The sequence below is a fragment of the Orycteropus afer genome, unplaced genomic scaffold (genome assembly GCF_000298275.1).
Source record: "Orycteropus afer afer isolate SDZICR_OR568_19922 unplaced genomic scaffold, OryAfe1.0 scaffold00271, whole genome shotgun sequence".
Classification (NCBI taxonomy): domain Eukaryota; kingdom Metazoa; phylum Chordata; class Mammalia; order Tubulidentata; family Orycteropodidae; genus Orycteropus; species Orycteropus afer.
The window spans coordinates 4,688,751-4,716,524 of NW_006921858.1; the positions used below are offsets into that span (position 1 = coordinate 4,688,751).

The window sequence follows — 27,774 nt, forward strand, 5'->3', positions numbered from 1 at the left end:
TAGGCCCTATGCCACCAGAGCTCCCAAAACTATGAAACTCACTGCCATTGAATCTATTCCGACTTGTAGCGACCCCCTTAGGGGGTAAATCTTTACAGAAATAGATTGCCCAGTCTGCTTTCCATGGAGTGGCTGGTGAGTTTGAAACTTCAACCTGGTTAGCAGTCAGATGCCTTAGGCAAACTATGTGAACTAGCCAAACTCACTGCCATTCAGTCGATTACAACTCCTAACGACCCCTTTGGGTTGCCGATGTGGTAAATCTTTATGGAAGTAGATTGTCCAGTCTTCCTTCTGCAGAGTGGCTGGTGGGTTTGAACCTCCAGCGTTCTGGTTAGCAGTCAAATGCCTTAGGCACTACACCACTAGAGCTCCTTGTGAAGGAGCATGTTGTTGTTATGTGTTGTCGAGTCGGCCCCGACTCATAGCGACCCCTCCTTGGGTTTCTGAGGCAGTATCACTACAGAAGTAGGATTGCCCAACCTTCCTTCCAAGAAGTGGCTGGTGGGTTTGAACCTCCAGCCTTCTGGTCAGCAGTCAAAATCGCCTTAGGCACTATGCTACCAGAGCTCCTATGAGTGAGCATAGTGATGTATAATTATATGGGGAGAAGAAATAATCAGTAATAGAAAAAAAAAAATAGCACATAATGTCCCAAATGGATAAATTTATAGTTAAAGGAGGAAGATAAAATAATGTAAAAACTATTTAAAATTACATTAATGTTAGTTATAGAATTCTTTTGGGAGGAAGGATAGATAATAGTAGGACAAAAGTAGATAATATCCAAAATGGATAAATCAAAATGTTTATATTTGAGTGATGACTTATAGAACTGCCTTCTAATGGTAGCCAGTAATCCATGTGGCTTTTGAGCACTTGACATGTGGCTGCTAGTCTGAATTCAGATATGCTGTGAATGTAAAATAAAATACACACTGGATTTTGAAGACTTAGTAGAAAAATAGAATATAAACTGTCTCATTAATATTTTTATGTTGATTTTATGCTAAAATAATATTTTGGACATATTGACTTAGATAAGTCATTAAAATTTATTTTATTTTACTCATGTTTACTTTTTTTAATGTGGCTACTAGAAAATTTTGAATTTACATATGTATTTCTCTTGGACAGCACTGCTCTAGAACCTAGTCTAGAATATGTAGTTAAAACTGGCTCCCTTTGGGGAGAAGGCTGAACCTGGAGAAAGTCAGGTTATGGATAGTTGTTTTACATTTTAAGCTTTTCTTTAAGTTAGTTGATTTTTAAAACATATTATATAACAAAGGCCGTGGCCTCTACTTTAAAACAATTTGGTATATTCCAGATTGTATAGTTAATGTTAAGGATGTTTGTAATTAAAAGAATAATTACCTTTTCCAGTACTTTTCCTTTATGTCAGGTTGCTATATCAGAAATAAAATACTTGTTTTTCCTGCTTTTGTTTAGGTTATTGGCAGGAGTGACCAGGACATTATCTTCTAGAAGTAATGCCCACAGAAAGCGGAAGTTGTTCAGCTGCTCGCCAAGCAAAACAAAAACGCAAATCACATAGCCTTTCCATAAGAAGAACTAACAGCTCAGAACAAGAAAGGACAGGACTACCAAGAGAAATGTTAGAAGGACAAGTAAGTCAGTGTTGCTCAGTGTCTTATTTTAAAGGATGCTGATCATACTTGTAGTGTTATACAAATACTCAAATATATACAGGTTTCCAAAGTTAAAAAAAAGGTTTGGGTTATCAAAAATAGTCTCTAAACAACACCAACAAAAACCCTCCCAAACCATTAAAATTACTGTGAAATACAACATTCACAGAGTAGAATTAGATTGCTAGATTAACCTATATTTATAATACTTGGTAAAAAAGAAAGTTACCTGGCAACTTTTCTTGGCTCTATCCCTGTCTCTGCTGCAGTGAGTGTGCCATATTCTTTTTTTTTTCTTTTTTTAATTAGATTATATATCGTTCCAATAATTTGTTGCTTCCTTTATGAGTGAATATTATTTTGGTAAAGATTAAAGTTCTTTGCTTATTTTTCTAATGAATCCCTTTATAGATGATAAAAATGTGTTAGAATTTATAAAGTGACCCCTCCTTGGGTTTCCAAGGCAGTATCACTACAGAAGGAGATTGCCCGACCTTCCTTACTAGGAGTGGCTGGTGTGTTTGAACCTCCAGCCTTCTGGTTAGCAGTCAGATGCAGGCACTTCACCACCAGAGCTCCTTTTTTTTTTTTTTTTTAAATTTTATGAGTGAATATTATTTTGGTAAAGATAAGTTTTGCTTATTTTTCTAATGAATTCCTTTATAGATGATGAAAATGTGTTAGAATTTAATAAAGCATATTATTTTGAAGGCTAGACAAAAGTACATGTTATATTAAAATAAGTTATAACCATATCTAATATATTTGTATTTAAAATGATATATGTATATAAATTAAATTTATAACTGTTTTTTTCCACAATTAGAACTAATTCATAAGCTATAATATTATGGGAATATAAAGCTTAAATCTGAGAAATTGACTCATATGATATTAGATCTTATTGGAACCATACAGATAACTTTATGTCAGGAACTTTTTATCTCTTTGAACTTCTAGGATGTAATCTTTACAAGGGAATTAGTATACATCCAGAACCTAAACCAGCTCCTGGCACATAGTTGGTCTTCAATTAAAATTCGCTTATTATGTAAGGAATAAATGAATGAATAAGCAAGTACATGTTTCTACCCTCTATATGAAATGATTAAATTTTACTGTAATACTGGAAATAATAGATTTAAGGAGCTTCCAGAATATCTTTGATGTTCTTTGGAAAGTGAATGTTTAAACCAAACTGTCCCATAGAACTTTTGTGGTGATGGGAATGTTTAGATATATGTCATCTGATACTATAATTACTAACCACATGTGGTTGTTGAACAAATGAAATGTGGCTGGTGTGACTCAGAAACTGAAATTTTATTTAATTTTCATTTAAATTTAAATAATCATCTGTGGGTAGTGGCTACCATATTGGACAGTGTAGGTAAGTCTAAAATAGCAGTCTAAAATAGGTTCTTTTTTTAATTTTTGGATTTACTTATATTTCTAATAGTGAAAGTTCCACAACCTCCTTTGCTATCAGATTCTAGAGATAACTCTCTTATAAAGTAAATAAGTCTTATTTTCTTGGCCTTCTTAAGTGCCAGTCCTCTATTGTGATGTAAAACAAGTAGATAATTGTAACTCTTAGTAACCCTTTATGGAGATAATTCAGAATTCTCTCAACTTTACCCAATACATGGTAGTTCTCCTATGGCATTTGTTTCTATGTTAGCAACATTTCCTAGACAGTGCTTTTTTGTTCAGTGAATAAACTTAATTGCAGTTGGACCAGTCAGCATATTTCACCGAGTGGCCAGAGCAACAGGGGCTCTCCCTAGTTCAGCAGCAAGAAGGAGAAGATAGTGATACATGTGTTTTGATCCAATCAGTTGGCATGGTAGGTGTAAGTGGAAGAATCTAATGATAAAGAGTTGACTGCAGGCAGATTTGAATTGAATGATAAGAATGATAACTTTCTAGACAAAGTGGATAGGAATGCTCTTTCAATTATTGGGGAACTGTGTGTGTGTGTGCGTATGTATATAATATTAGTGTGGATGAGATGTTCTGGCAGGTTTAAATTTTTCTGAAGTTTAATTGCATCTAAAGTCCAAAGTAGTACTATTAAAAAAGATTGAGAAGAAGTTTTATAAGTTTTCTGTTTGGCTAACTCGCCCTCTAGTGGAAAAGTTCTCATGTCACTTTATGAAATTATATTATTTGATTATTTTATAAAGTAAGATTAACAGTGATATCTCAGCTTTGTTTTCTATAATAATTACTTTTACTATTGAGAACTATTTAATATTCAAATAAATATAACAGTTATAGGATAATAAGGATCTTAAAACATTACGGGTATGTTATTGTTATGTTGTGTCGAGTCGGCCCCGACTCATAGTGACCCCTCCTTGGGTTTCCGAGGCAGTATCACTACGGATAGTAGGATTGCCCAACCTTCCTTCCAAGGAGTGGCTGGTGGGTTTGAACCGCCAGCCTTCTGGTTAGCAGTCAAGTGCTTTAGCCACTATGCTACCAGAGCATTACGGGTATAGGTGAGTCAAACTCAATGCCAACGAGTTGGATCTGACTCATAGTGACCCCTCCTTGGGTTTCCAAGGTTAGGTATCATTACGGAAGTAGATTGCCGAACCTTCCTTCCGAGGAGTGGCTGGTGGGTTTGAACTGCCAGCCTTCTGGTTGGCAGTCAAGTGCCTTAGGCACTATGCTACCAGAGAGATCATTTTTTCCCCTAAAATTGTCTTCCTAAGAAGTTAATATGAGAATAAATTTATAATTAACGTTGTTTATATATTTAAAAATTGTGACATACTAAATGTAAAGTTTGTGCTGTATATAAATTTGAAAAGTCATTTAGAAAATTACAGTGACAGTAGTTAAGTATTGAAACATTATTTTAGAGATATTTATTGAGAACTTTGAAAATTGTTCTGAATGCTGTGTGTGGGGAGGCAAAGTGATACTGATATTAGGGTAGAATATTAAGTCTGTATTTCTTATTTATCTGCAGTGTCCAGGAGAAGTAAATGTTTTGTGAACATATTTGGTGTTCCTAACTTATTTGATCATACTGAAAAATTCAACTGAGATATTGCTTCTTCCCATTAACTTTCCTTGACTCTTTGGACAGAGACTAGAGATTAGAGGTATGAGAAAGCATGTGCCCAGACATGCAGGCATGAAGAATATGGCACAGTTCAAGAACATAATTGTTAATGTTTTCATTTTAACTAACAGAGATTTTGATCTTATTGGTGAGATACTTCTTTTTTTCCTCTTCACAACCTGAACTTGTAGATATTAAGTAGTGTTACAGGAAATATCCAGTTCATTTTTGCTTGAAGCCCAGTGAAGCATAATGCGAACTATTATGGTATTGTTGTTGTTGTTATGTGCCGTAGAGTCTGCCCCTACTCATAGCGAACCCTCCTTGGGTTTCCGAGGCAGTATCACTACGGAAGTAGGATTGCCCAACCTTCCTTCCGAGGAGTGGCTGGTGGGTTTGAACTGCCAGCCGTCTGGTTAACAGGCAAGTGTATAGAATATTAAGGGAGCTCTGGTGGCTTAGTGCCTAAGGCATTTGACTGCTAACCAGAAGGCTAGCAGTTCAAACCCACCAGCCACTCCTCAGAAGAAAGGTTTGGCAATCTACTTCGGTAGTGATATTGCCTTGGAAACCCAAGAAAGGGGGGTCTCTTTGAGTCAGATCCGACTCCATGGCAGTGCAGTAGAGCACATTAAAATACATTTAAAATAGCATGTAATAGAATTTAGGAACTCTGGTGGAATAGTGCTTAAGGCATTTGACTGCTAACCAGAAGGCAGGAGGTTCAAACCCACCAGCCACCCCTCAGAAGGAAAGTTGGGCAATCTACTTCCATAGTGATACCGCCTTGGAAGCCCAAGGAAGGGTCGCTATGAGTTGGGTCCGATTCGTCGGCAGTGAGTTTTTTTTTTTTTAAATAACAGAATTTAAAGACTTTATAATATAATTTTATTTATGGAAACTGCCTTCTCTAAAAATTTGGAATTTTTGAATAAGATAGGCTTATTTCCTTCCACATAGAGAAAAAATTTGTGTTATTTTGAAGAAGTGTTTATTCTTAAATCCCATATTGCACTAGGTAACCAAATTATAAAATATGATTACATTTTTTCCTCTGTAGAAATTTGAAACTTTAAATTCTTTAAGCATTCTATGTATAATAAATAAAATATGTTAATGATGTAGGAATTTAGGGTAAATTATAATTTATTTGCGGAAAGAATATGTTGGTAGTTGATATCTAAGTTTTTTACTTATTATAAACATAATCTTCCTTTTTCTATAGGATTCTAAACTGCCCTCCTCAGTACGTAGTACACTATTGGAGCTGTTTGGTCAAATAGAAAGAGAATTTGAAAACCTTTATATTGAAAACTTGGAATGTAAGTATCTCTTATCTAAACATACTTTTATAACTCTACTTATTTATAGAAATCTTGGAGAGTCAGATTTGCATGTAGATTTGCAGCTACTGTGTTAGTTTTCAGTTCCACCATAACAGATCTAGTAGCTTAAAGTGACAGAAATTTAATCATCGTACAGTTCTGGAGGTCAGAAGTCTGGTACAGATCTCATAGGGTTAAAGTCAACATGTTGGCAGAGCAGGTACCCTTTCTTGGAGGCTTTAGGGGAAAACCCGTGTCCTGCTTATTTGGATGCTGGCAGAATGCAGTTCCTGTGGTTGTATGACAGAGGTTCCCATTTTCTTGCTGTTTATAAGCTGAGGGCCATTTTCAGCTTCTAGTGACTGCCATGTTCCTTGGTTCATGGATCCCCTTCAAAACTAGCCACAATGGTTTGAGTCCTTATCCTTTTGTGCATCTTGGAACCACTCTTTCACTTTTCTTTCCCATTCAAGCACTTGTGTGATTAGATTGGGTTCATCTGGATAATCTAGAATACTCCAGCTGTCTCAAGGTCCTTAAAGTTGATCACATCTGCAGAGTCCCTTTTGCCATGTAAAGTAACATATTCACAGGTCATGGCAGGACCATTTTTGGGAGAGCCATTATTCTGCCTACCACACCTACCAGTCTAAATTATGATTTTATAAAAAAGACATTCACCTTATAATTTTATATATACTAAGTGTACTATAAATTGAAAAAACTTCGATCTATATTTTATTATATAATAATATAGTAATTGCATATTACATAGTAATTTGAAAATTTGCTAAAATGTTAAGTATTACTTGTTTGACCTGCTAGTTAAATTGAAAGAATTTTGAGTTAATTAAGCCTTTTATTTAAGTTATTTATTTATTTATTTATTGTGATTTGGGTGAAGATTTACGGAGCAAATTCACTTTCTATACAGAGGTTTTTTTTTTTTGAGGATGCCGACATATGCTTCAAAACAAAATAAAGAAAACTAAATAAATAGTACAAAAAGAAAAAATATCTCTACCATTTCCTTACCTGCCTACCCTATTCCATACTTCAAAGGAAAATATTTTCTGCATTCTCTGCTTTTAGTTCTTCTGATTATTTTTATAAATTTAAATAATCTTCCATTTTTAGATTTGTCAGCCTTCGGCCATATGTATTAATGTTTCACTGAAATGTTAGGAAGGAGTTCGTAGTGCCTAAGGCATTTGACTACTTACCAGAAGGCTGGCGGTTCAGATCCACCAGCCACTCCTCACATAAAACCAAAACCAGACTCACTGCTGTTGAGTTGGATCCAACTCATAGTGTCCCTCCTTGGGTTTCTGAGGCAATATCACTATGGAAGTAGATTGTCCAATCTTCCTTCTGAGGAGTGGATGGTGGGCTTGAACTGCCAGCCTTCTGGTTAGCAGTCAAATGCCTTAAAAACTAGAACTAAGTGTAATTGGAACAGTAGTGAAGAAAATATAATTCTACATCCTTTAAACTTCACTTTTTTAAAATGTAATGTTTTAATTTTAGATTGTCTTTTTTGTATATCTACTTAGAAAATTTACAGAAGGAGAAATTATTCCAGGTTTTCATAAAATAAAAATTAGGTAACATATACTGCATGTATTTTATTTTTTTAGTAGTATCAACATTTTAACAATTGATGTATTACTGAGTTTTCATTGAGATCTAAAGTCTTACTTTTAATGAATTCATACAGTTTGCTAAAGAAACTATAAAACCAAAAACCATACCCACTACCGTCGAGTTGGATCTGACTCAGAGAGACCCCTCCTTGGGTTTCCAAAGCGGTATCACTATGAAAGTAGATTGCCCAATCTTTCTTCCGAGGAGTGGCTGGTGGATGTGGACTGCCAGGGTTAAAAATTATTAATGCTAGAAGATACTGTTGAGTTTACATTGTCAACTACTTAAAAGTTTTGGTGGCTTCTTGCTGCTTATACTATGTAGTCAAAATTGCATACACTGGGTGATATTTACAGGCTTTTGCTCTTCACCTATCTTTCTAATCTCATCTCATTATGCCCTTTCACTCAGACTTTTTACCCAGACTAGCTTTCTTACTTTACCCTGAATAGACCTGCTATAATAGTGAGAGGCTACATAGTACAGTGGCAAGGACATAGTCTTTTTAAGTTGGGTCAAGTCCCAGCTTCATCACTTCATTAGCTTAGTGGCCTTGGGCCAGTTACTTACCCTTGCTGAATCTCTATTTCTTTATGTCTTCAGTATGGATAACAACATTGATCTTAGAGCTTGATGCACAGAAAGTGACCAACAGCGTTAATTTCATGTCCTGTCCTAGTATCTTTGACCATTCTCTTACTTATATCTGATACCCTTTACTTTTATCCTTCTCTCTTTTCCTCCTATAATTCTATAGTTACTATTAATTTTTAAGAACTTTTCTTACATTTTTAATCTTTGTATATAAAATCCTCACTTGGTATTTATGTGTACCATATATTAATAGTTACATTTTATTATTTCTGTCTTTTCTCCCAATTGCAATATTCTCAGCTAAACTATAAATACTTCATTGAATTGCAAACTATCTGAATTATGTTCTTAAATGTATAGACTAAAATACAAAGGAAACTAATTATATTGCAATAGAAATGCTAATTATATTGAAAGGGGACCCTGTTCCCCCTGCCCCCCAGCCTCAGAATCCTGAGAACATAATATTTTCTGTGGTATTGGAATAGTTTTTACTTTTGTAATGTTATCTTACTCGTTTCTCTTTGTCTTTTTTTTTTTTTTTTAAATAATGAAATTACTCTTTTATTCCTAATTTTTAGATTAGAAGGTAGTCTGAAACTGAGTTTGTGTCTTTTTATACTAGTTAGGGATTGTGTTTTTTGAGAACCATGATCTTATTTATTAGAATATGATTCCTGTTTTTGTTTGGACAGCTCTGATACATAACATTTTTATATGCTCAAGTTGTATAAGTGGCCAATATATTGAAACATAAGGTACACATTTTACATAGTTGAAAAAAATTTTTTTTTCCTAGTGCGTAGAGAAATCGATACTCTTAATGAACGTTTAGCGGCTGAAGGACAAGCAATTGATGGAGCAGAACTGAGTAAGGGCCAACTCAAAACAAAAGGTAAGGCTGAATGTTCATGAAAGAATTGTCCTATAAATTATATACTGAGAAAATTTGGAATTTAATAAAGGACACTGATACATTTGCTTTTTGCAGTCAGCAAAACTTGAAATGCATAGTGCAGGTATGGATATAAAAGAATAAAGAGCCAGGGAGCATGAGTTTTTCATCCAGCTGCCGTTGTCTGCTTGTCACTTTGGGCAAATTATTTTTTCTGGGATTCATTTTCTTCATTTCTTCCTGTGTAAATGAGAGATTGGATTTGCTATCTCAGGCTCATTCCAGTTTGAAATTCTGTGATTCTTTGATTGTATTATTATATTTGATTGTCAATTCTTTGTCTCTACAGCTAGTCATAGTACCAGTCAGCTTTCTCAGAAATTAAAGACCACTTACAAAGCTTCTACTAGCAAGGTATGCAAGACATTAACCCTTGGTTCTACATCAGTATTTACTCTTGAACCAGTCATGTGGTATTTAAGATGTGTAGATGTGTACTTTAAATTGCATATTTTTCAATTAGAAATGTGTAATAGGAAAAGATAAATAGCTTGTTTTTAGGAAAATTTAATTTTTAAAAGGAATATCAGATATTTAAGTGGCCATAGTATATATATACTTAAACACTAACCTGCCCTAATATTTATTGAAATCAGTACATTATAATTAGTAAACATTATATTTGGAGGGAAAATATGTTTTCTGCTGTTAATTGGCTTTACATAAAGGCTCTGGATTTGGAAAAAGCAAATAAATGTGTATAAAGCAATGGAAATTATATTCTGAGTTATGGTTAACATTTTAGTTCATCATCTTCTTTTCCCTGATTTTCTAAGTATGATCCAGAAGTGAAGGTCTGTCTCTAAGTCAAACAGAGACCTTCCTGATATTTTACTCTCTCTTAAATTACCTTGTTTTTACTTCTTAAAGTGGCATGAATTTAAATGTTTGTGAATTAACTCATCTATGATGAAGTACTGTTATAAAGTAGTATTTTGAGATGATTTTGTATGCATCTCTGGAGTACTTCAAAGGCAAAAAAGATGTGTCACCTAACCTTATAAATGAATGTATGTTCCTTTTGCTAAACCTGGGGAAAAAAAAAAGTTGAAATTTGCAGTGAATCTGCTATGATGTGTAATAGTTATGTTAACCTTTCTTTTCCTTCTGATTTGTTCCCTTGAAATTAAAGTTATTTGGCATGACATCCACAGTAAGATTAACTGCAGTTACTAGAGCAAACTCAGTCTTCTACTGTTTCTGCTTATTTGAATGTCTTTGGTAACTTTTTGTTGTATTTTTTGAAAATCTGAATATTGCTGGTATTTTCTACTGTTTACTTTTTTTGATAACCTCTAGAATATGAGTTATTAATTACTTTGATACTTGTTCATTATTTTTTTAAAAGTTCCAGATATTAACATTACAATTTTTCTGCAAAATGAAGTGTGAGATTATGTTCTTCCTCATTTAACTTTTTTTCCTTTAGTATTAATTGCTTATTCTGGTAGCTGCAGTCGTATATATACGATGTATGGTCTTAAAATTCAGATTTTAAACTCTTCTGATTATTTCTGACATAGAGGATGAGATGATTATATAACATTATCCCTTATTATCAGCAGTAAAAAATACATTCTGGGCAAAGGTAAGGATATGTACCTTTGTTTTTAAAAAAATACATTAGAGATATTTAAAACCTTAGTCATTTGAGGTACTGGAAAAACATTCCTATTTATAAGATCATTATTATTAGTGATCCTTATAGTATTTTATACCCTGTGTACCTGTTCTAAAGCATAATGGTGAAAATACAAGATACTATTTGGAAACTGAAGAAATAATTCAGTAACAGAATATATTCCGATTTGTACTACAGCATGGATTCTTGGTATTAAAAATAAGCGTGAATACACCACCAGACTCCTACAGCAAGAAAAAGACCCTAGTCTAGATTCATTGCTTTTCCTCCAGCTCAGAGTCATGAAGGGCAAGTGGCATGTATGGTGAGATAGTGGGAAAACAAAAGTGTATTAAGTAAAAGCAGAAGATGTTTTCCCCCTTTGTGGATGGCTAATGAAATATTTCTAATGTGGCTAGAGCCTAAGACATTTGATTGGTAACCAGAAGGCTGGTGGTTCAAACCCACCAGCCGCTCCTGCGAAGAAAGATTGGGCAATCTACTTCCATAGAGATACCGTGTCGGGCACCCAATGAGGGGTCACTGTGAGTTGGAATTGATGCGATGGCAGTGATTTTTTTTTTTAATTTAAATTGTTAGGGAAGTAAGACAGTCTATGCAAATCACATTAAAAAATTTTGTGAAAATACTCACGAAGTAATATTTTTATAAACATCCGTATGTTTCATTGTGGGAAAAGCCCTAACATAAAAAAGTATTTTAGATTATATCTTAATGTTGTTGTTGTTATTTGCTGTCGAGTTGGCCCCGACTCATAGCGACCCCTCCTTGGGTTTCCAAGGCAGTATCCCTATGGAAGTAGGATTGCCCAACCTTCCTTCCGAGGAGTGGCTGGTGGGTTTATCTTAACGGAAATGATAAACTAGGATACCAGATGTAAGCATCCATTTGTTGTTTCATTCTGTTGCTTTTCTGTTATGAATGTTCCTTGTAAGTAATTCTGTCTATGTCATTGGGCCTCTATGTAATCTTGACTAAGTCAACATTTTTAAGAACAAAGAGTTAAAGTTAATAGATGATAGAAGTATATAGGTATTTTGGAAAAAGCCAATTAGGTGATTTGTTATAATATCTATAAACAACACATTATCTTCTTTTCTGCTTCCAAATGCAACGAAAATGTGGTTGGATTCATAGCAAATGAAAAGTTTTCTATTCTTACGTGTAAGTCTAGAATAGGTAAAGAATTTGATTTAAGGTAGTGTATTTCATATAATAATATTATATTAGAAATGGTGCGACTTGGAAAATGAAATTTACTATAACTTAATTATGGGGAAGTTTTGCATGTTCTCTTAAATATTATAATACTAACATCTATATGACACTTTATTCCAGCAAAAGCACTTTTCCACATTTTGCTGGGTTGAGTAAGATAGTAACTTTCAAAAAGAAAGAAAGATAATGATGGGTTTGAATAAGTCCTTTTATAATTCCTTTTAAATTTAAGCCAAGTCAAAGGAAACCCTTATATATTACTGATGAAAGAGTCAGTATCTTCATCAACCATTTTGTTGTAGTCTTTCACTGTATCAGCAGGATAATTTGATTGTGCATACCCAAATTGATGTAACAGTTGATTGTATTTTAATGTGTTTATACTAAGAATATATTTAAATAAATTTTCAGGGCTTTATGTAGTCTGTGTTTGAAGCACTCTGTATAATACCATCAGTTTTTATTTTTCACTTGATTTTTCAGTTTCATTATTCTGAATAATCTTCATTATTCTGATTTACTCAAAAGCTAAAAAGCCATTCTTATATATGAGAACAATTTAAGACCAAAACTCTGAAGAAATTTTTGTGTTTAGTTTCTTCTCATTTAATATTTTTCCTTGTAAGAGAAAATCAGAATTGATTGTTGTATGTATCATGATACAAGACAATACCTTTACTATTGTATGTATCACATTGTCTGTATTGTTTTCATGTCTGTTTTCTGTTAGACTGTAAGCTTATTAAAGGCAAGGAATCCATGTTTTGTTCTTCTTTGTGTCTCCTGCATCTGGTACAGTGCTTGGCACTTAATCAAGTGTTCAATAAATGATCTTGAACCAACCTGTTTATTTGTTAGAAGTGTCGTCTTTTTGATTCCTTCCTCATGGGACGTTTTTCCTCTGTTGTAAGTGATCAAATAACAACAAAAAAAGAGAAGGTTCCCCAATAATAAAAATAATTATTCTTAGTAGTTTGTTGTATACCTTCCTCAATTTTTCTTCCCTGTCTAGCTAACTATCTATTTCTTCTTTTTTTTTTTCTGTTAAAAGAATTTAGAAATTTTGTCTATTTGGATTTGTGGTAGACTGACTTAAACCATCTAAATTTTTCTGCTATAGTAGACATTACTTATCTGAATAATATCTAGTTGAAGTGGCAGGGAAGCCTTCTGAAACATTCATAAGGACTGTAGTAATTCTGTGTGCTGTCTAGCAGCATGAGTCTACCATTACTGATAAGGTATTTCAGTTCTGCTGCTTATACTTGGGTTGTGTCTGTTTAATACTTTAAGCATTCTAACCAGAAGGCTGGCGGTTCAAAGCCACCAGCCACTTCTCAGAAGGAAGGTTGGGCAATCTACTTCCATAATGATACCGCCTTGGAAGCCCAAGGAGGGGTTGTTACGAATTGAGTCCAACTCTATGGCACATAACAACAATGAAAAATCATGATTTGTGCATTTTTCAAGACAATTTTTCTGTTTTACCTTTTTTTAACTTAGGAGAATTCACTTCAATATATTGTTTAAAAATGTACCTTTTCTTTACTCTTTTAGATTGTTTCCAGCTTTAAGACTACGACATCAAGGGCCATCTGCCAGCTTGTGAAGGAGTATATTGGTCACAGGGATGGAATCTGGGATGTGAGTGTTGCAAGGACACAGCCAGTGGTGCTGGGAACTGCATCTGCTGGTAAATTTTGAAAGACTTAAAACAGAGAAAATCAAACTAGCTAATTGAAAAGTAATTGCTTGGTAACTGGTTAGAGTTTCTGACTTTAAAGTTGTCAGTAATAGAATGATCCCTTGAAGCAAAAGTTCATGATTGATTAGTCACTAAAACTATCAAATTGAACTTTACCATCTAAGCACCCAGCAGTGCTTAGTACTGAAGACCTTTAGGGCTATCTTTGCAGTGTGTCTTATATACTGTAGCTGAGTATGATACTATGGCCAGCGGTAACCTTAAATAGCAGAGTAAGGAAATACATATTCTATCTGGACTTAATTTAATTGTGTGAAAGAATCAGTATTTGAACAGGTGGCAGCAACACCAGGTGGGATATTTTTAAGACAAATTTAAGTATTTTTCTGGCCAGTTTTCTTGATATTCATAGTTAAGAGTGTTTCTTGAAATGAAAGTTTCAAATAATGATTTTTTTTTTTTCACACCAGTAAAGTACATCTCAGGGAAAGTGCTATGATTATAGCTGAAAAATGCTAATTGTCAAAGGAGTTTAGCTAGAGGAGAAGGGTGGACTTTTCTAGAGTTTACCTCCAAGAGTCAGCGAAATGGGGTGTTAAGGACTCCTTTCTTCTCATTAAAGATATCTTAAGAAAGAAAGCTAAAGTGGTGTAAAGTAATCCCTCATCAGATAAAAATTGCTAAAATTAAAAACGGTGCTCACTTGTTGCAAATCACTTTCCCAACTTGTGAAAAGTTATTTATTAGATCCTGCTTTATACAGTGGAAATAGAAAATGATAAACTAGTTAGAATATTGAAGAATGTGCTTTCTGTTTTGCTTTTTCTCTCTTTTTTGAAATTATCTTCATACATGAGCACCCAAATTGCTTTGGAAATTACAAAAAATGAATACAAGGGCCCTTTTCTAATATTTCTGAAATTCCATTTGGATAATTGGCATTTATTTTTCAGATTTGCCTTTAAAAAAAAATCTGCTTATTGAAAGTATGCCTGTAAGAGGAAAGGCCCAAAGGAATATTTATAATCTGAATTAATTTGTTTCTGGGTTTGGATGGTATTAATTTGAATTTGAATACCCTAAGATGTCTGAAAAGTGTTAATACTTTGACAAAATAATGAAACTATTATTATAAATGACCCCTGTATTTTAAGCAAATGTGATGAAGTCATTGTAATAATGAGCTATGAAATCTTGTTCAGTTTTTCCATTTGCCAATTATATGACCTTGGACAAGCCCTCAACTTCTCTGATCTTTTTGGAAACTTTTTTTAATTTTTGATCGATTGAATAACAGAGTAGTGTAAAGTTACAGAGGAGCACTGGGGGTGCAGTGGCTAAGTGCTCAGCTGCTAACCAAAAAGGTCTGTGGTTCAAACCCACCAGCTGCTCTGTGGAAGAAAGATGTAGTAGTCTAATTCCATAAAGATTTATAGCCTTGGAAACCCTCTAGGGCAGTTCTCCTCTGTCCTGTGGGGTTTGTTATGAGTCAGAATGGACTTGACGGCAGTGGATTTTTTTTTTTTTTTTTTTAAATGAAGTTGCAAGAGATACTAGTGGTAGTTTAACTTCATATTTTTAGAATACTTATCTTATTCTTTCATTTAAAACACCATAAAATTGGCCCTGGTTAAATTACTACTTTTTAATTTCAACCTTCCAGATCACACGGCTTTGCTGTGGAGTATAGAAACAGGAAAGTGCCTTGTCAAATATTCAGGTCACGTTGGGTCAGGTAAGCATTCATGTAAATGAACACTTTGTTTCAGATATCACTTCCAATTTTGATTTCTTTTAGAATTTCACATTATAAAATCAACTATATTACCTGATTGAAAGTTTTACTGTTTTGGCTATTCAAGGGCAATGTAGTATTTCCACAGAATAGGATAAGGTATACCTTTAGCTTGTATGATTTTAATAAAGGGAAAAAAATTAACTCCCCAAACATGTTGGAATAGTATTAGTCTACATTGTATTTAATATTGTTTATGAAGCCATGATTAGAAAAGTTTGGAATAGAAATATGTACATTATTTATCAAAAAAATATATCCATTTTATAGATTTACTTTTTTATATGTAGTTTAAAATAATGTTTTATTTCGTTTTTTGTGAAAGTTTACACAGAAAATTATGTTCCCATTTAACAATTTCTACATAGTGACATTGGTTACATTTTTCACAATGTGTCAACATTCTCATTATTTCTGTTCCCCTTCTTCTGTTTCCAGTTATCTAGTTTCCTCCTTACCTTCCATCTTTGCTTTAGAGTATGTGTTGACCAAGATTTATTTTTAGTGTAGTGATAATTTGGATATATATTCAGGCTAAATGATGTGTACCCTCTATTAATGTATTTCTTACCTGTAGTTAAATCTATCTAATAGAACTCTTTTCTGTTATTTCTCTGTAAGTACTATATGTTCTGACCAAATTTTATTTCTTTCTTTTATCCCAAATTCCCTTTCTGGTTCCTTTTACTTGGAATGCCCTCGTCTCTAATCTTTCTCTCTCAACAGCTGCTTTCCTTTACTGACATGTCAACCATCAGTGTTCCCTTGAATTTTAAAGATAACAGAGAAATGGGTTATTTAGCTTTATCTGCCTTCAACTTCTATTGACACAGTGGCTGCAATGATGGGCTCAAGTATAGCAAGGATTGTGAGGCTGGAACAGGACTGGGCAGTGTTTTGTCCTGTTCTACATAGGGTTGCAGTGATTTGGTGCCAACTCAACAGTAACTAACAACAACCACCTTCAACTTTATAAGGAAGTTGAAATGAAGTTATAAAGTTGGGTTTATTCCCCATCTACAAACTTCAGCAAATCCGCATTCAACTTGAATGTCTTCCTGCCCATCTCAGTGGAAGAAATATCTGTTCTCCTATCCAAGGCTAGTGTTTCCATGTATACTGTGGGTCCCGACCTCTTCTCCTGTCTTAGGACCTTCACTCCTTCAGTTATCCCTGCTGCCACCCTATAGGCCAGGGCAGAACTGTCCCCTGGGGATTCCAACGCTGTAAATCTTTATGGAAACATGCCACCGCATCTTTCTCCTGTGGAGTGGCTGATGGGTTCTGTATCTTTTATTGCTCACCAAAGGCCCTTTCCCCTAAGCATATGCAACACCTCCTGTCTTTCCATGTTAAAAATCTTCTCTTCATACTATAGCCCCACCTCTCTTCCTGAGGGACCGTCTACGTCTGTTATAACTGTCGTATTGCCTGCAGTTATCTAAGACAGTTACATAGTTTTGCAGTTTTGCCTGGGCTGAATATAATAGGTGCCAAAAAGTACAACTGAAATTTGTTAAATGACTGAGCACTGTATTATCTGTTTCTGTTTATTCATCTCAAATTTATTCTTTAAAAACATTTCAAAAATTAAACATATACATGGCCTAAATGTTTAAAAGTAAAGGCAGCCTAAATAAGAAAACAGGTCTCTTGTCTCATCCCTCTTCGCTGTCTCTTTTTACTGCACAGAAGGCAACACTTTTAACGGTTTTAAATATTCTTTTATCTCCCATTTTTCTAAATGATAATCTTATTATATCATTTCTTAATTTTTGAGTTTTAAAGAAATGACTGTTATTAAGGAAAATGATTCACTTCACTTGTTACATGTATACTTCTTTATTCCTTATCATCCCCAAATAGTTGTATCGCAGTTATAATTTAAATGAGCATTCAGATTTTATATAATTTTGACTAGATAATATTCACAATTGCCCATGTACTATATTGTTTTCATTGCTGTTTTAATTTTATCTGGAGTAAATAATTCCTTTCTTTTTTCACCTGCCTAATTTTCTATATTTATCTGTTAATTCATATTTAAGCTTTGTCAGGTTGGGAAAATAACATAGAGCAATTCAAATTCAACAGATAGTCTATTTATTCCCTTTTTGTTGTTGTTCCCTTCTTGAAGTTCTCCATTCATTCTCTGGTCTCATTTGGTACCTTTGCTTTCAAAGACCCTGCCCTGGAAGTTTCCCTTCAGTATCATCCTGGGATTTCTCTTTCCCTCTCCCCTGTACCACGTACTCTGTTTTTTCTCTCTTCAAGGAAGCATTATCTTTCAATAGCTTCCTTGTAAAAGGTATCTTGGAGGTGAAAATTTTGTGACTTTGAATGGTTGCAAAATACATTTTTAGCTTTACACTTGATAAGGAGCTCTGGTGTTAACAGTGATTACGGCATTTGGCTGCTAACCAAAGTCAATGGTTTGAACCCACCAGCTGCTCCATGGAAGAAAGATGAGGCAGTCTGCTTCGGTAAAGATTTACTGCCTTGGAAACCCAGTGGGTGTTGCTGTGAGTTGGAATCCACTTGGTAGCAATGAGCTTGGTTTGGTTTTTAGTTTTACACTTGGTTGATAATTTGGCTGGGTATATTCTTCTACATTGGAAATAATTTTTAAAACTTTGACAATATTGCTTTATTGTCCTATTTTTATAGTTTTCAGTATCAGTATTAAGAAGCCTAATGCTGTTTTGAATTGATTCTTTATAGGTGATCAGATGTTTCTCTTTTAAGCTTTTAGAATTTTCTTCTTCTCCTTTCCTATGGGTCTTTATTTTATTGGACATTCGGTAGGACATTTCAGTCTAGAAATGTATGTCATTAAGTTCTGGGAAATAGTTATGTGTCAATTTTTCCAGAAATGTTTTTTCTTTATTATTATTTTGGAACTCCTATTAATCGGATGAGCCCTGGTGGCATAGTGATTTAACTTTGGCTACTAACAAGAAGGTTGGTGGTTCAAACCCACCAGCAGCTCTGCAGCAGAAAGATGTAATAATCTGCTTCTGTAAAGATTTATAGCCTTGGAAGCTCTCTGGGGCAGTTCCTTACTCTCCTACAGAGTCACTATGAGTTAGAATCAATGACAATGAGATTAGTAGGATGTTAGAACTCCTAGATTATTCAGATTCTGTTATCTTTTCTCTTCCGTTTTCTATCTTATTTTTTCCTTATTTCTTGATTTCCTGAACTTTGTTCTTCATTCCTTCTATTAAAATATTTTAAATTTTGTGCTATTTACTTTTAATTGGTTTGAACCCACCAGCCACTCTGCGGGAAAAAGATGTAGTCTACTTTCATAAGGATTACAGCCTTGGAAACCCTTTGGGGTAGTTCTGCTTTGCCCTACAGTAATACAGTAATTGACTTGAAGGCAGTGTTTTTTTTTTTTTTTTGATAATTCTTTCTTGTTCTCTGAGAGTTCCTTTATTTATCTTAATATCCTACAAATTTCTTATTTCTCCACTTAGTATATCAAGAAAGTGAACTTGTCTTCTTCTTGGGTTGAAGAAGTGAAAATATGGGGAAAGAAGTACTGTCTGGGAATCTCACTGCTTCTTATATAGACTTTCAAATAATTGTCCCATTTTCAATCCCATACTATACTCCTGCCTTCAGTAATACCTTAAATCTCTTAAGGTTTTTTTCTTTGTAGACTTCTTACAGTGTGACACTGTTTTTGGGTTCTCCAGAAAAACAGAACCACTAAAGTACACACACACACAGACACATACACACAGAAATTGAGATTGTTTGATCATTTTGAGGAATTAGATCACATGATTTTGAGAACTGGTAAGTTAAAAAATTCATAGGTCAAGTGACAGGCTGGGAACTATGGCAGTCTTGTGTCTAAAATCAGTCTCCAGGTAGAAGCCTTCTATCTTGAGAAATCTCAGTTTTTGCTCATAAGACCTTCAACTGATTGTATGACGCCCACCCACCCTGTCCTATGCAAAGTAATCTACTTTACTTAAGGTCAGCTGATTTAAATGTTAATCACATATAAATACCTTCTTAGCAATATCTGCTCAGCTTTTTTACTCTTTTAAGACTGCTTTGGTGGTGTAGTGCCTGAGGCACTTGACTGCTAACCAGAAGGCTGGTGGTTCAAACCCACCAGCCACTTCTCAGAAGGAAGGTTGGGCCTCGGACTCAGAAACCTAAGGAGGGGCTGCTATGGGTCGCATCTGACTCGAAGAGAGTGCGTTTGGTTTTTGGTTTTAAGACTACTTTCTCTTTGGTTTCTTGACCTATTGCTATATGTGCACTATTTATGATTGGCCAATGCCTTAAGGGGAAATTGCTCTCAGGATACTGAGGGGGGAAAAATAACTCACTGCTGTCGAAATGATTTGAGTTAAAGCGACAGCTCCTTGGGTTTCTGAGATGGTATCTCTACGGAAGTAGATTGCCTAATCTTCCTTCCAAGGAGTGGCTGGTGGATTTGAACCACCAGGCTTCTGGTTTAGCAATGAAATGCCTTAGGCACTATACCACCAGAGCCCATTTCTTAGTGCTTTGGTGATGTCAAACTCCAATTTTTGCCTGCTAACCAGCAATGATGCTAGACTTTGGCTTCTTTACTTTGACCACATCATTAGAAAAGTACAATTACTAGAAAAGAATATCGTATGGTAAAGGAGGGGGTCAGCAATAATAAGGGAAACTCAATGAGATGGATTGACATAAAAAAAAAAAAAAAATAGACTCACTGTCAAGTTGATCTCGACTCACAGCAACCCCTCCTTGGGTTGCCCAGGCAGTATCTCTACGGAAGTAGATTGCCCAATCTTCCTTCCGAGGAGTGGCTGGTGGGTTTGAACCACCATCCTTCTGGTTAGCAGTCAGATGCCTTAGGCGCTATGCCACCAGAGCTCCAAGCACATCAAAAACCATGGAGGTAAGCAAGACAGGGCAGCATTTCATTCTGTTATACATAAGGTCCTTATGAGTCTGAACTGACTTGACAGCAACTAACAATAACAAAATAATCTACTTCTGTAGTGATCCTGCCTCGGAAACCCAAGGAAGGGTCACTATGGGTTGGGTCTGGCACATAACAACAACAAGAAGGGTTGTTGCTGCATATTGTAGACTGCTGTGATTGCTTTCTGCTTGATTCTTATGCCCTTGCTGGAAATTAGCAAATGCCTTGAGAGGAAAAAGTAGCCAGATTGTAGGGGCTCACTTCAGTGCTTCTCTCTAGGATCCCTGGCTGTCTTGGTTGCTATCTGATGACTTCAAAAAACGTTTTCTTTTTTTCATTTGTGTACGGCTTTTATAAATGATCCTAGCAGAAGGAAAGTAGGCTTATTCATCATAGCAAGAAGTCATCTCATCCAGTTCTTGAGACTTATTTTTTTTTTTCTTGTTGGTTTTCCTTTCTTCATTAGGTTTAAGTGTCAACCTTACTGCATTTGTGCAGTTGAATACTGTTATCCATCTTCTTTTCTAGTTTCTAGTATTTTGTTGATTTCTCTTACTTCATTGCTTGATTCTTCTTTTTCCTCTTCCTTCTTTGTGGATATATGTCTGTTTCTTTTTGGACTGGTGCTGCATTCTAGAGAAATTTCAAGAGAGAACAGAAAAAAAGCCTGTGCTTGTCATTCTTGCTTTTCCTGTTCAGATCTTCTGTTCTCTGTTTTTTGCTTTTTTCTTCTAGGTGGTATTCTGATAATTAAACTACAGGGAGTCATTAAACTAACTGGAATTTTTAATATGATTCATTAAAGAGATAGTTTTGAGTATATTACTTGCTTGGCAGCGTAGTGCCTAAGGCACTTGACTGCTAACCAGAAGGCTGGTGGTTCAAACCCACTAGCCACTCCTCGGAAGGAAGGTTGGGCAATCTACTTCCGTCGTGATACCGCCCCACCTCACCGGCCGGAAACCCAAGAAGGGGTGTCAGGTCTGACTCTGTGGCACATAATAACAACAACAACTTGCTTTACTTACCTCCCTTTGGATCCTCTAAACAAAATACTCAACCATAGATTTTCCCACTCTGATCTAAAAGAGTAAAATGTGTGAGATTCAGTTTTTGCTATTTCTGTGCTCTTTAAAAATAGAATATCACTGGTGAAGGGAATTGTTCTATATTTTCCTCTCTTTTTAAATTGCCATTTACGTTTTTATTGAAGTTACTCATGCACACGGTTTAAAAAGTTAAGTGTCTTTAAAGCTTGCTGTGAATAATTGCAGCCTCTGACATTCCTCTTTGCTGCTTCTAGTTGTCCATTATGAATTAGGCTAGCTGAATTTTTCTCTTTTAGTAATAATCACCTATTGACTTTCTCTATGGAAGATGATTTAAAATACCTTTTAAAGCCCCTTTCTGTGCTGTATCATGCATACATTCTGTTTCCATCCACTGATAAAATTATATTGTAATTGATCATCGATCAATTTTCACTTTGTTAAGTCTCTCTAAACTTGTAGCAGGTTGCTTAATGTGTTAGGCACTACAGGTAGTCCCTAGGTTGTGAGAGAGATCCATTCTTAAGTGTCTTTAAATCAAATATGTAGGCAAGTTGAAACAGATGTGTGCAGTTTTTATGTAGCCTTACTGTAGTGCAAGAAAAGAGCCCTAATGGCACAGTGGTTAAGCGCTTGACTGCTAACCACAAGGTCAGTGGTTCAAACGTACCAGATGCTCCGCAGCAGAAAGATGTGGCAGTCTGCTTCCACAGAGATTTATACCCTTGGAAACCCTGTGGGACAGTTCTTTCATGTCCTATAGGTTTTTTGATAATTGCAATTGACTCAGTGGCAGTAGTTTTGGATTTTCAGTTTAGTTCAAGGAAAGCTTGTTTTGAGTAGGGGTTGCTTCGACCATTTCAAAGTAAGGGCAAATTTACATAACATTAAAGGGCAAATGTGGGGTGTCCATTAGTCAAGTATTAGTAATCCAGGGACTGCCTGTAGTTTTCTTTTCGAAATTGGAAAAATTAATAATATTTATGTCATAGAATTATTGTGAGGTTTAAATGAAATAATGCATGTCAAGTGGTTGGCGGAAAATCTGGCATATACTAGGCACTTAACAGTGATGAGTCGGATTGACTTGATAACAATAGATTTTAATAACTATCGTCATTTGTAGAGATAGTTTGTTTTTAGCATTGTTTATTGTTTAATCTTTATTTAAAGTGGCCAAAATTTTCACCAGCTCTTTGCATAATTATCTGTAATGTTAATGGTAAAAGAGTATCTTCTAGCACTTCCATTGGTACCCCAGAAAAATATCCTAATGACATAGTTAATTTATTCAGGCTTGGTAAAATTTCGTTTACACTCTGTATTAGGAACCTACATTCTTTTACAAGTTATGGAAGTTAGGTGCCATCGAGTCGGCTCTGACTTATAGTGACCCTACAACGGAGTGAAACACTGCCCGGTCCTGTGCCAGCCTCACAATACTTGCTATACCTGATCCATCGTTATAGCCACTGTGTCAGTCCATCTTGTTGAGGGCTTTTCTCTTTTTCGTTGACCCTCCACTTTACCAAGCACAATGTCCTTCTCCAGGGAATGGTCCTTTCTGACAACATGACCAAAGTCAGTGAGACAAAGTCTGGCCATTCTGGTTTCCAAGGAACATTCTGGCTGCACTTCTTCTAGGACAGATTTGTTAGTTCTTTTGGCAGTCCATGGTACTTTCAGTATTGTTTGCCAACACCACAACTCAAAACTGTCAACTCTTCTTTGGCCTTCCTTACTCATTGTCCATCTCTCACATCCATATGACCACACCAAAACCAAACTCACTGCCATCAAGTCGATTCAACTCATAGTGATCCCTCCTTGCGTTTCTGTGGCAATTTCTCTACAGAAGTAGATTTCCCAATCTTCCTTCCAAGGAGGGGCTGGTGGTTTGCAGTCATGGCTTGGCTTAGATGCTCCTTAGTCTTCAAGGAGACATCTTTGTTCTTCAGCACTTGAAAGAGGTCTTTTGAAGCAGTTTTTCCCCGTGCAACATGTTGCTGATATCTTGACTGCTGCTTCCATTGGTGTTGGTTGTGGAGCCAAGTAGAATGAAATCTTTGACAACTTCAATCTTCTCTCCATTTATTGTGATGCTGCTTATTGGCCCAGTTGTGAGGATTTTTGTTTTCTTTATGTTGAGATGTAATCTATACTGGAGACTGTAGTCTTTAATCTTCATCAGTAAATGCTTCAAGTTATCTTCACTTTCAGCAAGCAAAGTTGTGTCATCTGCATATTGCACATTGTCAGTGAGTCTTCCTCTGAACCTAATGCCACCTTCTTCTTCATATAGTCCAGCTTCTTGGATTATTTGCTCAGCATGCAAATCGAATAAGTATGGTGAAAGGATACAACCCTGATGCACTTCCTTCCTAATTTTAAACCATGCAGTATCCTCTTGTTCTGTTTGAACAACAGCCTCCTGGTCTATGTATAGGTTCTACATGAGCATGATTAAGTGTTTTGGAATTCCCATTCTTCTCAGTATTAACCATAATTTGTTATAATCCATGCGATCAAATGCTTTTGCATAGTCAATAGAACACAAGTAAACATCTTTCTGGTATTCTTTGCTTTCAGCCAACATGCATCTGATCAGCATCAGCAATGATATCCCTCGTTCCACTTCTGAATCCAGCTTGCATTTCTGGAAGTTCTCTGTCAGTATACTGCTGCAACCATTTTTTAATGATCTTCAGCAAGATTTTACTTGCATGTGATATTAATGATACTGTTTGATAATTTTCACATTCTGTGGGATCACCTTTCTTTGCAATGAGTACAAATATGTATCTCTTCCAGTCAGTTGGCCAGGTAGCTGTCTTCCATATTTCTTGGCATAGGCAAGTGAATGCCTCCAGAGCAGTATCCATTTGTTGAAACATTTCAGTGGGTATTCCGTCAGTTTTATGTTGTTGAAAAAAGGTATTTACAATGAATAAGTCATTGGTTTTGTACAATTCTATCATGTGATCTTCAGTGTTATTTCTATATCACCAAGTGTATTTTCCAACTACCGGCGGTTCTTCTTTGTTTCCAACTTTTGCATTCCAGTCACCAGTGATAATGAACACAGCTTGATTGCCTGCATGGTTGGTCTATTTCAGACTTCAGAGTTGGTAAAAATCTTCAATTTCCTTATCTTTGCGTTTGGTGGTTGGTGTATAAATTTGAATACTAGTAGCATTAACTGGTCTTCCTTGGATGCATATGGATATTATCCTATCACTGGCAGCATTATACTTTAGGACAGATAGATCTTGAAACATTCTTTGTGATGATGACTGCCACACCATTCCTCTTTAATTTGTCATTCCTGACATAGTAGATCATACTGTTGTTCGATTCAGAATGGCCAAAACCAGTTCATTTCAACCTCCTAATACCTAGGGTATTGATCTTTATGTGTTCCATTTCATTTTTTAGAACTTCCAATTTCCCTAGATTCATACTTTTTACATTCTGTGTTCCAATTATTGATGGAGTTTTGCAGTTGTTTCATCTTACTTTGAGTCATGCCACAAGAGCAAATGGAGGTCCCAAAAGCTTTAATCCATCTACGTCATTAAGGTCGGCTCTCCTCTGAGGAGGCAGCTCTTTCCCAGTTGTATTTTGAGTGCCTTCCAACCTGAAGAACTCATCTTCCTGAACTATATTGGACAGTTTCAGGGCTATTCATAAAGTTTTCCAGTAATATATCAGACAGTGTTTCACTGCTCTTTATAAGGTTTCCACTGGCCAATTATTTGAGAAGTGGATGATCCCTTCCTTCTTCTGAGTCTATCTGAGTCTAGAAGCTCTGCTGAAAACTCTTCACCCTGGGTGACCCTGCCAGTATTTGAAATACCGGTGGCATAGCCTCCAGCCTCACAGCAACATGCAAGCCACCACAGTACAATGTACTGACAGACGAGGGGTGGTTATGGAAGTTAGTAGGGTTAGGCTTTCCCAGAGTGACTTGAAATTAAGTGTTCTATCAAAGGTGAGTGTTTTGTTTGGGAATTAGAGACTACTGACTAACCATGACTTTCAAATCATTTTAAGATCTATCATTTACTTAATAAAAATCTGTAAGCAGCTTGGGTGGGCTCAAGATTGAGCAACTGTATACTGTGATCAAAGCTCTATACCAACCTCAGTGCGTTGATTTCTGTCCTCACACTTATTGTTGTGCTGTGCATGTCTTTTCTTATTACATCGGCATTCAAGGCAAAGGAAAAGGAGGAAGGGGAGATGCTAGAAAGCTCTGCTCTTGGCTTCAACTCCTTTATCAAGAAAATGAAGCTTTTTCAGAAGAACTTCAAAAAATTCCCTGTTCTGTCTCTTCATCTTGATTTATTTTTACTTCAAAATAACTTCTGTGTCTTTAAAATAAATACAATATTAACATTATTATTTTTTTATTCAGTGTATACACCCTGTATTTTAATAATATAATAGTTCATGCTTAAGTTATTTTTTATTTTACCTTTACTCACTGTACATACACATTTATTAATACTGTAATTGAATGAGAGGGTATGATATTTATCTTCCAGATCTTTTAATTTAAAATTTTAACTTTGTAATGCATGCTGTGATTAATAAACATTGATATGTTTTAGTTACTTTAAAATTGTTTTGTAATATTTTTATTTTACAGTAAATTCCATAAAATTTCATCCCTCGGAGCAGTTAGCTCTCACAGGTATGTTGATTTTCTTCCTTTATTGAATGAAATTATTTTTAATAAGCCTAGAGCAACTATAAACATTCTTTTATTAAAATCAGAATTATCTAGCCATTTATAAAAGTTAGGTGATATTTAGTAGACATTACATGAATTAAATGAGAAATAAAGAAAAGGGAGAGACTGACAAGATGGTGGACTAGGCAGAAAGACTGCACAGACTCTCTTCAAGAAAGAAAAGGGAAACCAATTAACACAGACAAAAGGAGATAATCCTGGACCCCAGAGCCTTGAAGGGAAGGATATAGAACTGGACTAAACCCCAATTAGTAGAAGGAATTTGCGTGAAAATTCCAAAAAAGGAGACATACAGAGCTGCGGTCTGGCAGCGATCCTGATGGCACAGACAGCTTGGAGACTCCCGAGTGGTGGTAGGACCTAAGAATTAACCAAAAAATCAGCCCTGCTAGCCAGGGACTGCACGGAGGACTGTGCACAGTGGCTGGGGAATAAATGGAGAAGGTGAAGAGAAAGGTGAGCTGAGCTGTGGACTTTTGCCTGTTCGGAGGGCGCTGCCATTTTAAAGGTTTAAAAGCGGCTTGACTATTTTGGATATTTAAAGAGACAGCGCTCTCACAGATTCCTGGGGTTTAAGAACCCATTCTGCTTTCCAGCAACCCCAAGGACACTCCAGACCCCGCAAGACTGAAAAGGTACGACATTCCTCTTGTTACTCTTATACCCCACACCTGCTTGGTGAGTGGAGGTGCAGCCATCCCCCACTCCCACCTACTTCTGGGACCACAGGAACTCCATCACAGTCTGTGTGCTCAGACGGAGCCTGGGTGCCTTGCCCTGTCCTCCACCGATTCTTTTTCTTTTTTGCTTTTTTTTTTCCCCTGATGATTAGTCTTCTTGCATTTGTCTATTTTAAAACAACTATTATTATGAATACTTTTGTCCTTATTATATTATTCTTAATTTCCCCTCCCAGGTCCTAGTTTTCAGCATTTTTTCTTTTCCCTGTTCTGGGTTGTAATTTTTTTTTTTTTAATTTAAGGGTTTTTTTTTTTCCCCCTTTTTTCTCGTGGTTAACCCCCATTCCTTGTTTTTCTTTTTGCGTTTTTCCCATTTTTTTTTCGTTCATTATTCTCCTTCTCTACTTTTTTTCTCTGAGTGCCCTATCCCCAGATATAGGTTGGCTTGTTTTTTCTTCTTCTTTTTCCCTTTCTGGCTACCGTTCCTGTGTGATTACATGGTGTGTTTTTTGTCCATGTGATTTTAGTTTTTTGATGGTTATTCAATTGTAATTTATGTCTAACTGAGTGGGAGACAACAGCAGTCCCCATAAGACACAACTACATCCACACCTCCTGCAACTTCACTTGCTGAGTGAGAGCCACTGCCAACGGGCCAACAATAAAAAACCACCAAGAAGAGCCTAAATCACCCTTGGCTGTTCTTCACAAACAGTTAACAGAGATCTAAATACAACAACG

General features: G+C 35.7%; 1 protein-coding gene across 1 annotated transcript in view; it reads left to right on the top strand.

Annotated features, from left to right (window-relative positions):
• The first annotated feature begins 1,475 nt into the window (after positions 1 to 1,475).
• The window catches only part of WDR37 (WD repeat domain 37), a 91,384-nt gene continuing 65,085 nt past the window's right edge, over positions 1,476 to 27,774 (top strand). The window contains exons 1-7 of the mRNA XM_042782245.1: positions 1,476 to 1,631; positions 5,954 to 6,050; positions 9,091 to 9,186; positions 9,536 to 9,600; positions 13,664 to 13,799; positions 15,475 to 15,546; positions 26,249 to 26,293. Coding sequence (XP_042638179.1) covers positions 1,494 to 1,631; positions 5,954 to 6,050; positions 9,091 to 9,186; positions 9,536 to 9,600; positions 13,664 to 13,799; positions 15,475 to 15,546; positions 26,249 to 26,293 — 649 coding nt within the window. The 5' untranslated portion in view covers positions 1,476 to 1,493. The remainder of the gene's footprint in view (positions 1,632 to 5,953; positions 6,051 to 9,090; positions 9,187 to 9,535; positions 9,601 to 13,663; positions 13,800 to 15,474; positions 15,547 to 26,248; positions 26,294 to 27,774) is intronic.